This window comes from Panthera onca, chromosome B4, assembly GCF_046562875.1.
Source record: "Panthera onca isolate mPanOnc1 chromosome B4, mPanOnc1 haplotype 2, whole genome shotgun sequence".
NCBI classification, from domain to species: domain Eukaryota; kingdom Metazoa; phylum Chordata; class Mammalia; order Carnivora; family Felidae; genus Panthera; species Panthera onca.
In genome coordinates this window covers 36341742-36354051 of record NC_138345.1, presented here as the reverse complement: position 1 = coordinate 36354051, position 12310 = coordinate 36341742, and the positions used below count along the sequence as shown (strand labels likewise).

Here is a 12310-nt window from a genome sequence, read left to right as displayed (position 1 = left end):
TTCATAGACACATTTCCTCTGCTTTCTCATTAATGTAAAATTTTCTCTAGTAATGAGACTTGGATATAAAAGGCAGAAGATGTCCCTTGGGGCAAAAGAGAAAAGAACTTTCTGTACTATTGCTGACATAGATAGTATAGGGGAAAGAAAATCCACTCTGTTTTTGTCAACTTAAGCATCTCTTGTTAGGCAAGATGGATTCCACAGTAGAGGGCAGTGGCTGAACTTTGTAAACAGTAAGCCATATTTTCCCCATTTACTATCTTCTGAAAAAAAAGTTCTTTTTATTTATCTCATCAACTAGAATTTGGGGATGTAGAATATTAGACATTGACCATCAGGAAGCACTATATTATTAGTTCTCTTTTACTATACCACACTGGTACCTAATATAGTCATGGATTTTAGTATTAATACATTTAGTATTAATACGTTAATACATTTAGTATTAATGTGTTAATACATACTTGCTATTTTTCTAGTCTTGGCCTTGCTACTGCATTTTGTGTTTATGAGCAGACCTAATCTTTCAGGAATGGTTGACTAAGTAAATAAGTGGCCCAGCCGGACAAGTGTTTATGTCTTGGAAGGAGGTTTAAGGAATCTTGGTGGGGCGTTTTAATTGGATTTTTTTTTTTTTTTAAAGGAATAAGGTCACTGTTTTTTAAGCGTCTTGGACTCAGAATGCTTCAGACTGTATGCCAGGGATCAAGGCTTGATCCCTGAATAAATTCAGAAATAATACCCAGAAATATGCTTAAATTGCTTCAACTTTTAGACTTCCTAAGTATCTGTTGACAGAAGTTTTAACAGCTCCTCTCTTTTACCCTGCTTTTTTATGCTTTAAGCTCAGTATGTCATAATCTCCCCAATCTCCTCCTTTTTTGGTGTGTGAATTGTGAGTTGTTTCCATTGCCTTATGGGCAACATGTGAATTACATATAAAAAAGGAGTATTTGTTGACTATTGCCCTTAAGGTAGGGGTGTGTGTGTGCGCGCACGCGCGCATGCATGTGCCCGTGCGTAAAGTTTTTGGATACTTGGGAGTTAAATGGGTTTTTCCAAAAGAATACTTTAGGGGATTCTAATACTATTTGAGATTATAGGAACAGAAACCCAGGGGAGTCAAAAGACCAAAGCCACATCTTTGTTATAGCAAGATGAGTAGGAGGTATGACTTCTTTAAAAAGTAAATTATTAACAACTTACCACTGTCTTTTGAATGAAGCATGGGAGTGTGAAATTTTATCAGCTAAAAGCTGAATTACACTCATATAAGTAGGAAAGGAATTTTCTTATGTATTGATGTGCTCTCTTATCAGGAGCGGACAATTGAACGCTTAAAGGAACAGCGGGACAGAGATGAGCGAGAGAAGCAAGAGGAAATTGATAACTACAAAAAAGATCTTAAAGACTTGAAAGAAAAAGTCAGCTTATTGCAAGGCGACCTCTCAGAAAAAGAGGTTAAGATCACCAAAATAGAATGATTTGTTTAGTTGGTGCATTGTATGTATATGTTGATGGTCTTTATGTAATGCATATAAAAATGTATTTGAGAAAAGGTTTTCTTAATATTCTTATAGTATGCCTTTTCAGAAGACCTTAAGGAGTATTTTGGAAAGCTTTGCAGAGGTGTAGTAGATTGGATCATTCATTTCCTAAGTCTTCTCTCTTTCAATATGTTATGAGTTGGTTTCTTACTTGTTAATGACATTTTTATAGATTCTAAAAAACTGAAGCAGTTACACATGGAAAAATACTGTGCTAATGGTAAGAAAGGTGATAGATGAAAAGAATATGCAAATGGAGGACAACTTATTTACAATAGCTCTTAAAAATTTTTTTTTTAATTTTTAATTTTATTTTAGAGCACAGGAGTTGGAGAGACGGGCAGAGGGAGAGAGGGAGAAAATCTTAATCAGGGTCTACACTTAACATGGAGTCTGATACAGGGCTCAATCCCACAACCCTGGGATCATGACCTAAGCTGAAATCAAGAGTCAGATGGCCAAGTGACTGAACCACCAGGCACCCCTATGGTACCTCTTAGGTACCTCAATATTGGCAGAGAAATCTTAAGTGATTGCTGACCAGTTGGGTGACTTAGTAGCCTTGCTTTGGGAGGATCCTGTTAATGTGACCTAAATAGTAGAAATACCTAATGCCTTATGATCATGTAATAATACATGAGCTTTAGAAACATTCTTGGGTTTTCTTTCTTATATCTTTTAAGAAAATTTATGGTGGGGTGCCTGGGTGGCTCAGTCAATTAAGTGTTTGACTTCGGCTCAGGTCATGATCTCGTTGTTCGTGGGTTTGAGCCCTGCATTGGGCTCTGTGCTGACAGCTCAGAGCGTGGAGCCTGCTTCAGATTCTGTGTCTCCATCTCTCTCTGTCCCTCTCCCACTCGTTCTCTCTCTCTCTCTCTCTCCCAAAAATAAATTTACCATAAAAAATTTATGGTAATTTTTATTTCTAGTGGAACTTCCCTTCTAAAAGGGAAAAGTGTTTTATATTTATGTTGGTGTAGCTACCACAGTAACTAGTAGTGACTCCTACTACTAGTGACTACTTTATTCACAAAGCTCAATCTCCTTCCATTTATTTTGTGGGAATGGATATGTACTGATAGAACTCTTTTAAATTAAAAAAATTTTTTTTAATGTTTATTTTTGAGAGGGGGAGAGAGAGAGAGAGAGTGCAAGCAGGGGGAGAGGCAGAGAGAGAGAGGGAGACACAGAATCTGAAGCAGGCACCAAGCTCTGAGCTGTCAGCACAGAGCCCGACGTGGGGCTCAAGCCCACAAACTGTGAGATCATGACCTGAGCTGAAGTCGGACGCTCAACCAACTGAGCCACCCAGGCGCCCCTCTTTTAATTTTTTTTTGAATGTTTATTATTTTTTTTGAAGGAGAGAGAGAGAGAGAGAGAGAGAGAGAGACAGAGCATGAGTGGGGGAGGGGCAGAGAGAGGGGGAGACACAGAATCCGAGAGAGAGAGAGAGAGAGAGAGAGAGAGAGAGAGAGAGAGAGAGAATGAGTGGGGGAGGGGCAGAGAGAGGGGGAGACACAGAATCCGAAGCAGGCTCCAGGCTCTGAGCCGTCAGCACTGAGCCCAACACAGGGCTCGAACCCATGTGAGATCATGACCTGAGCTGAAGTCAGAGGCCCATCCTACTGACCCACCCAGGCACCCCGATAGAACTCTTAAATCACAATTCAATTGGTATTTCTTGGGAATTCAACTTATTTTAGTTGGGACTTGAAAGCTGAGGCTAACATTGTTTTATATTCCATGAATGTTCTTGAAATGGAAACTTCAGTATATAATAATGAACAGAAAATATAAGCCACCAAGATAATAAATTAAAAAAATTTTATTTCCATTTTGTTTGTAATTAGTATTTATTCTAGATGTGTATTGCTTTTTTTAGGCTTCACTTTTGGATCTGAAAGAGCATGCTTCTTCCCTGGCTTCCTCAGGACTGAAAAAGGATTCACGACTTAAGACACTGGAGATTGCTTTAGAACAGAAGAAGGAGGAGTGTCTGAAAATGGAATCACAGTTGAAAAAGGTTAAAGAAAATTTTTATACTTTTCTTACTTTGCTTAAATAAGAACATAGTAGAAAGCTCTACAGGGTTCACATGTAATAAATTACCAATGATGTAATAATCCCCTAGAGTTCAACATGTCATTTATACCTTCATCAGTTCTCTTCGTGTATTTACCCTGTTTTATTTTACTACTGAAAACCCTCAAATTCTTAGAAAATTGACAGTTCAGAGGAAGAGTAAAATATAAGACCACAATGTAAAAATCTTAATTTATCTGGTATTTTTCTTCTATTAGCATCGGGCTTCCTAGGAGATAATTTAGCAGTGATAGTCACCCATAGGGGCGAGTATTAGGATTGATATAGATATTTATTGTCCATTTCTCTGATTTATTTCTAAGATTTATATGGCAGTTTGTAGGTTTCAAAACACTTTCGTATTTATAATCTCTGAGCTGTCAACTCTGTGAGTTATTGGAACTGTGACTTTTGAGCAGTGAAATTAACTGGGTCCAATTCATATGATGACTAATGAAAACAGGTACAGCCTAGTCTTGAGACTTTAAGATGTTTTTTGTTTTTAAAGTTTACTTATTTTGAGAGTGAGTGAAGAGCGTGTATACACACACGTGTGCGAGTGGGGTAAAGGCAGAGAGAGAGGGAGGGAGAGAATCCTCACTGTCAATATGTCAACATGGATCTCACGAACCATGAGATCATGACCTGAGCCAAAATCAAGAGTCAGATGCTAAACTGATGGAGCTCCCCAGGCTCCCCAAGACTAAGTTATGTTCTCTTTCTATATATTGGGTGTATTCAACATGATATCCTTATAATGAATATTTCATGTAGAGTATGTCTAAAGCAAAATCACATTTTTAAGCTAAAGAGAGGAAGAAAATCCAGTATCTTATAGTTACTTTTGAATAAGTAGGAAAATACTATTTGTGAGATTATGGACTCCGATTATAACCAATTCACATTTGATAGTTGGCTTTTTTTCTTCACTGGAAAGGTGGAAATAATTTTCTATTTAATACCTGAAAATCAAAGGTGAAGCTGTTACATGTATTCAGAGTTATAAAACAGAGCAGGAACTATCAAGAGTAATGTTATTCATTAATATTCTAAACTCCCCTGTTTGTGACAATCCCACATTTTCTATTTGTTTACTTTTAATCTTCTTGTTATCATGGCCTCTTATATCTTAGGCTTTATCTGTAGGTTTATGAGAAAAAATAAAGTTATCTTTGGGTAGAGGAGGCTGATGGCTTTCCTCTACTTTGATTTATTATCTGTTTTAGTAATGGCCATTTTTCTTTTCATATTTTTCTTTGTTTCATTCTGGATCATTGTTTCTTTTCATTTTAGTTCATTACTGATATTTTCCTTTTAAACTGCTTCCACAGTTCCCAAGTCCAACAAGGAGGTTATTTGTATAGTTTTTATTTGTTTTGTTTGTTTTTTGCCTTTTCTCACCTCTTTTCCTACCTTCTCTGGTTTTAATTGAACATTATATATAATTCATTTTTCTTGCCCCTTTAAGCATATCAGTTGTATTTCTTCAGTTTTTTCAGGTGATTGCCCTAGAGTTTGCAGTATGCATTTTTTACTTATTTCCCAACTTTATTGAGATATAATTAACAAATAAAAATTGTATATATTTAAGGTTTACATGATGATTTATGTATACATTGCAAAATGGTTACCACAGTCAAGCTAGTTAACACATTTATCACCTCACATAGTTATTATTTTATTTTTTTGTGGTGAGAGCGCTTTTAAAATATGCTCTCTTAGCAAATTTCAAATATATAATACAGTATTATTAAGTATAGTCACTATTCTATACATTAGATCCTCAGAATTTACTCAAAACTGAAAGTTTGTAACCTTTGATCAACACCTCCTCATTTCTCCCATCCAAGTACTAACCAGGCCCGACCCTGCTTAGCTTCCAAGATCAGACGAGATCAGGTACGTTCAGGGTGGTATGGCCGTAGACAACACCTGCTCATTTCTCTACCCTCTAGCTCCTGATAACTACCATTCTAGTTTGCTTCTATGAGTTCACCTTTTTTAGATTTTACGTATAAGTGAGATCATACAGTATTTGTCTTTCTGTGTCCAGCTTGTTTCACTTAGCATAATGCCCTCCAGGTTCATCCATATTGTCACAAATGGCAGGATTTCCTTATTTTTATGATTAAATAATTTTTTTATGATTAAATAATATTTATGATATATATGATATATATGTATCATATATATATAGTATATGCACACACAGAGACACATATTTCCTTTATCCATTCATCTGTTGATGGATACTTAGATTCTTTCCTTATCTTGGCTCTTGTGAGTAATGCTACAGTGAACATGAGAGTGTAGCTATCTCTTTGAGATACTGATTTCATTTCTTTTGGATATATATCCAGGGATGGGATTGCTGGATCATATAGTAGCTCCATTTAAGAATTTCTGAGAAAGCTTTGTACTGTTTTCCATAATGGTTGTATGAATCTGCATTCCCATCAGTGGGGTACAGGGGTTCCCTTTTCTCCATAGTCTTGGCAACTCTCATTTCTAGTCTTTTTGATGATAGCCATTCTAACCAGTGTTACGTGTTATCTCACTGTGATTTTGATTTGCATTTCCTTGATGGTTAGTGATGTTCAGCTACTTTTCATGTACCTGTTGGCCATAGTTTGTCTTCTCTCTTCTTTGGAAGAACTATCTATTCAAGTCTTTCACCCATTTTAATGGGATTATTTGTGTTTGTGCTATTAAGTTGTATGAGTTCCTTACTTATTTTGAATGTCAGCTGTAAGTTTTGAAAATGTTTTCTCCTATTCTATAAGTTGTCTTTTCATTTTGTTGATAGTTTTCTTATAGAAGCTTTTTACTTTGATGGAGCTTTTTACTTTTTACTTTCATATAGAAGCTTTTTACTTCTATTTTTGCTTTTGTTGCCTGTGTTTTTGGTGTCCTATCAAAAAAATCACACAGTGAACATTTTTAATCAAAGTTCACTTTCAGAAAATGTTATCCCACTTTGTGTCGTGCAGGTACCATACAACAGAATCCTCCCAATTCCTTCTTCCCTTCACTGATGACATTGTTATCATTCATTTCATTTATCCATATGTGATAATCACCCCAATACATTACTATCCTTACTTTAAAATCATTACCTTTTAGATGAAGAATAAAAATAATAAAAGGTGAAATTTTAGCTTTATTCTTTCTTCAGTTCTCTTTCTTTCTATATGTATATGTGAGTTTCTGACCTATATAATTTTCCTTCTGCATGAAGCACTTCTTTTAATATATTTTTGCAGGGTAAGTCTACTGGCTGTGAACTTCTCAGTTTTTATTTGTCTAAGAAAGTCTTTATTTCTTGTTCACTTTTGAAAGATATTAAAAATGGTTATAGAATTCTAGGTTGGTGGGCTTTTTTCCTAACACTTTAAAGGTTTCACTCTGTTGTCTTCTTACATGATTTCTGATGAGAAGTCTACTGTAGTTCTTAACATTGTTACTCTGCTGGTGAGGTGTTTTTTCCCCCTCTGACTTCTTTTAACCTTTTTTCTTTGTCTTTCATTTTCTACAGTTATAGTATGATGTGCTTACACATAGATGCTGAGTATTTATGTTGCCTGGTGTTCTGAGCTTCCTGATTTGGTGCATGTCATTAATTTTGGAAAATTCTCAGCCATAATTACTTAAAATATTTTTTTAAATGTTCATTTTTTAGAGAGAGAGAGAGAGTGAGTGAGCAGGGGAGAGGCAGAGAGACAGGGAGACACAGAATGCAAAGCAGGCTCCAGGCTCTGAGCTGTCAGCACAGAGCCCCATGTGGGGCCTGAATTCATATGAGCCGTGAGATCATGACCTGAGCCAAAGTCGGACATTTAACTGACTGAGCCACCCAGGTGCCCTTAATATATTTCTTTTTTTCCTTTTGGTATTCCACTTATCTATATGTTTCACCTTTGAAATTACTCTGTAGTTCCTAGATGTTCTCTACTGGTGTTTAATTTATTTATTTCATTTTTAAAAATCTTTTTGTTTTGGGAAGTTTCTATTGACTTGTCTTCATGCTTACGGATTGTTTCTTCAGCCAAATCCATCCTACTAATGAGTCCATCAAAGGCATTAATTTCTCTCACAGGTTTTTTATACCTAGAATTTCCTTTTGACTCTTAAAGTGTTCACCTCTCTGATTATATCACCCATTTGTTCTTGAATATTGTCTCTTTTCCCATTAGGGACCTTAACTTTTCATCAGTTGTCTTAAATTCCCTGTCTGATTAATTCCAACATTTCTGTCAAATATCTGAGTCTGATTTTGATGCTTACTGTATCTCTTCAGACTGTGTCTTTTCTTGTCTTTTATCACACCTTGTAATTTTTTTGTTGAAAGCCAGATATGTTGTATCAGGTAGCAGAAACTGAGGTAAATAGGCTTATGTGTGAGGTTTTAATCTGGCTAGAAGTTGAGCTGTATTTAATGTTTGCTGTAGCTGTAGGTGTCAGAGGCTTCAGTTTCCTCTAAGTGTCCTTGTCTCTGTTGACTTTGTGCTTCTGTCTTCAGAGAGTCTGCATCTTGTAGCTCTTTCAGCTGTTACCCTTTGTTATCATACGAGAACCCTATTGTTGTGGTGGTAAGATGTGGGAAAAGATAAACTTTCTATAATCTGATGATTAAGTCTTGGTCTTTTATGAGTCTCTGTCCCTCGCTGTGACCTTCATGAAGGTTTTCCCCCTTAGCTAGAGGGGGCTAGAATGGGAGGAATGCCCATCTACCAGGTGGGATAAAACTCTGTTAAAATCTTTGCTCCTGGAGAGTCTGCCTTTGGGTAGAGTATGCTTTGGGCATTTATTACCCCTCCACACCCTTACCAGAACCACAAGGGGATTTTTGTGAGCTCTTCACTGTGAGAACTTGGTGAGGTTCCTGGGGGTAAAGACTGTGAAAGAGTGGTGGGTGTGCCCTGAAACTGCAGCTTCTAGGGCTTTCTCACTCTCATGCTTGTCCATACTCAGCCTCTAGTATTTCCTCAAAGTTACCAATTAAAGTGTTTCTGCCAACAGCTTTGCTCCGGGTAAGTAGATCCCAACTGTGACCCCCTGGATTTGCCTGTGTCTCTTGATTTTGGAGTTGTAGTTTGCCCTTTGCCCTCAGTTCTCTGATAGGTCCAAGAAAAGTAACTCATATTCAGTTTTTTAGTTTTTTCTTATTTTAAGAATGGTAGTGGTGACTTCCAAGTGCTTTACATGTTGGAGCTGAATTTATAGCAGTTTTCCATATAGAACAGACTTACTCATTCTTGTTTTATGAAGATATATATGTGAGTTTTGCCATTTAGAATAACATCTAAAATAAACCTGCAATAAAAATACAATTATTGCCTATATTTGGGAATCAGATTTAGTTTTATTAATTAATACATAAATATTTATGGAATCAGTAGGTTACCTCTCCCAGGGTATTTGAGAGTATATCACAGAAGTCTGAGTTAACAGTATACATGTCTTATGTAGATTTTTTAGTTCTACTAGATGTCAGATGAACTTGAATATTTTATATATTGTCAAAGTGTTTCTAAAGTCATTAATTTACGTTGGAAATTACTTCTCAAGAAAGGAAAAAAAGACAATTTTGACTTTAAAATATGTCTTAGAGTAAATGAGTATTTCCAATGTACAATTGAGATAAGAGTTAGGCAATAAAATGTAAGACTCAGAACAATTTTTATCTCATTCTCGTAATAAATACTTCCCTTGCACATTTTAAAAGCAGAGCAGTGAAATAGAGACAAATACCACATGATATCACTTACATGTGGAATGTAAAAACAAAAACAAAAACCTGAACCCATAGATACAGAGAACAGATTGGTGGTTGCCGGGGGTGGGAAGTGGTGGTGTATAGGTGAAATGGGGAAGGGATTCAAAAGGTAAAAACCTACAGTTACAAAATAAATAAGTCCTGAAGATGTGATGTGCAACATGGTGACTGTAGTTAATAATACTTTTTTGTATATTTGAAAGTTGCTGAGAGCAAGTAGATCTTAAAAGTTCTCATCACAAGAAGAAAATTATTTGTAAGTTTGTGGTAATAGATGTTAATTAGGTACATTGTGACCATTTCACAATACGCTGTACATAGTCAAATCATTGCGTTGTATGCCTGAAACTAATATGTCAATTTGATCTAAAATAAATAGAACCAAATATTGTCATATATATATATTTTTTAATTTGCTACAGTTTTAATTCTTCTTAGTAGCTTATTAGGCCTAGGATTTTGTTATCTTTGTCTTTTTGTGTTAACGTTTTGTTGTTGTTTTATAGCTTACTAGTAGGTTTATTTTTATTTTTTTACATAGATAAAGCTTATTTTATTTTTTGGTTGTGGGAACTTTTTTAAATGTTTGTTTATTTTTGAGAGAGAGCATGCATGAGTGCTCTCAAAAGGGGGAGGGGCAGAGAAAGAGAGAAGGACAGAGGATCTGAAGCTGGTTCTATGCTGACAGCAGGGAGCCCGATGTGGGGGTCAAATTCATGAACCCTGAGATCACAACCTGAGCTGAAGTTGGACGCTTAACTGACTGAGCCACCTAGGCACCCCGGTTGTGGAAACTTTTAAAATCTATTTTCTGAAGGGTGCTTGGGTGGCTCAGTTGGTTAAGTGTCTGACTTTGGCTCAGGTCATGATCTCATGGTTCATGGGTTCAAGCCCCATGTGGGACTCTGTGCAGACAGCTCAGAGCCTGGAGCCTGCTTTGGATTCCGTGTCTCCTTCTCTTTCTCTCTGCTCCACTTCCATTCATGCTCTGGAACAGAATAGAAAATTCAGAAATGAGCCCACATTTATTTGTAGGTTGATATGAAGTGATATTTGGCACATTTTCTTGCTAAAAACCGTAAGTGGCATAAGGTTGGAGTTCTAACTTATATTTATTCATAAGGCTCTGATTATTATTGAAATTTTCAAAGAAATTTCTCTATTTTGTTTGTAGTAGAAGGGAACTAATCTTGAGATAATGATAAATTCAAGACATTTTTTACTTCTAGCTTAGGAATTTATATCCTAGATATGAATTTGGGTATTTTATGTCTTCAGCATGAGATAATGACCTTAAAATTATTAAGAACAGTCTTGAAATTCAACTTCTGAATTATCAGAATTGTAAAAAGTGCTAACTTCTTTTTTTTTTCTCCTCTGGGAAGAAATCTCTCTTCCTAGAAAATTTTTTTATTGTTAATTTTTTAAATTATATTTTTTAACCTTTTACTTTTTTTTCTCTTGTTTGTTCTATTCTTATACCATTTCATTCTACCTTTTTCTCTTCTTTTCTTCCTGACTCTTCTTCCTTTTCGGTCCTGAAAATAGTTTTAAGCCACCCATTCAGACCAGTAAGTGACATGACAGAGTAGTGCCATAAAGCCTAGGTAGATGTTTTTTTCTGTATTTTGTATGAGAGGTTTTTTTACTACTCTAAAAAAAAGTGAATGCACAAGACCTTCTCCCTTCCTCAAGTAGGAATTCTATAGACTTTCTAAAATGACTCCTTTCTAAAGCATAGAAAGTATAGATTTGGAGTGAATACAAAGTTGAAAAGTTTCTGAGATCAAAATCCCTCCCCTCCCCCCCCCCCCCCCCCAGGCTTTGAGATGTGTTTGCATTTCTGCTGCTTTTGCCTTGTTTTGTTTTTTTTTTTTGTTTTTTTTTTTTTGTTTGTTTGTTTTTGTTTTTTTTTGAGACAAGAGAGACCTAGCATGAGTGAGGGAGGGGCAGAGAGAGGGAGACACAGAATCCGAAGCAGGCTCCAGGCTCTGAGCTGTCAGCACAGAGCCTGACAGGGGGCTCGAACTTGTCAACAATGAGATCATGACCTAAGCCCAAGTCGGACGCTCAACTGACTGAGCCACTCAGGTGTCCCCATTGCCTTGTTTTATTCTTAATGATTAATTGATTTGGAGTTGCCTCTCTTTCCTCCTTTCTTTTCATTTTATTTATTTGTTTATTTATAAATGCTTATTTATTTTGAGAGAGAGCACAGCGTGAACAGGGGACGGGGAGAGAGGGAGAGAGAGATTCCCAAGCAAGCTCTGTGCTGTCAGTGCCGAGCCCCACAAGGGGCTCATTCCCACAAACCGTGAGATCATGACCTGAGCTGAAATCAAGAGCTAGATACCTAACCAACTGAGCCACCCAGGCGCCCTACCTATCTTTATGCTAGATTTTATCTTGTGGCTTTTAACACCACTGGTTTAAGGTAGAATTTTGCTAACACATTAAAATACATCTTCCAGTGAACATTTTTGTTTTTTTTTAGTGTTTGTTTATTTTTGAGAAAGAACGCAAGCAAGGGAGGAGCAGAGAGTGACAGAGACAGAATCTGAAGCAGGTTCCAAGGCTCCAAGCTGTCAGCACAGAGCCCGACATGGGGCTCAAACTCATGAACGGTGAGATCATGACCTGAGCCAAAGTCGGACACTTAACTGACTGAGCCACCCAAGTACTCCAGTGGACTCTTTTTTAAAGGCCACTGTTAGTAACTGGATTTTTAAAACTGGTTACACCTGAAACAAAAATTATTGCAGGATTTTAATCTTAGAAGTACAGCTTTTGCTTTGACAAAGCATTTAGCCCAATTTGTGGAAACATTTCTCAAGTTAGTTTTCAGAACTTTCCAGATTATTTCTTAACAACATATATTTACTCCTTTAGTATTTTTTCAAAC

At 36.4% G+C, this 12310-nt stretch overlaps 1 protein-coding gene across 13 annotated transcripts in view; it reads left to right on the top strand.

Moving 5' to 3' along the window:
• ERC1 (ELKS/RAB6-interacting/CAST family member 1) overlaps nucleotides 1-12310 on the top strand; it is a 523992-nt gene that overhangs the window by 174738 nt on the left and 336944 nt on the right. For all 13 annotated transcript variants that reach the window (XM_078450206.2, XM_078450210.2, XM_078450204.2 and 10 more), the window contains 2 exons: nucleotides 1323-1463; nucleotides 3433-3573. In XM_078450206.2, the coding sequence (XP_078306332.1) occupies nucleotides 1323-1463; nucleotides 3433-3573 (282 nt within the window). The remainder of the gene's footprint in view (nucleotides 1-1322; nucleotides 1464-3432; nucleotides 3574-12310) is intronic.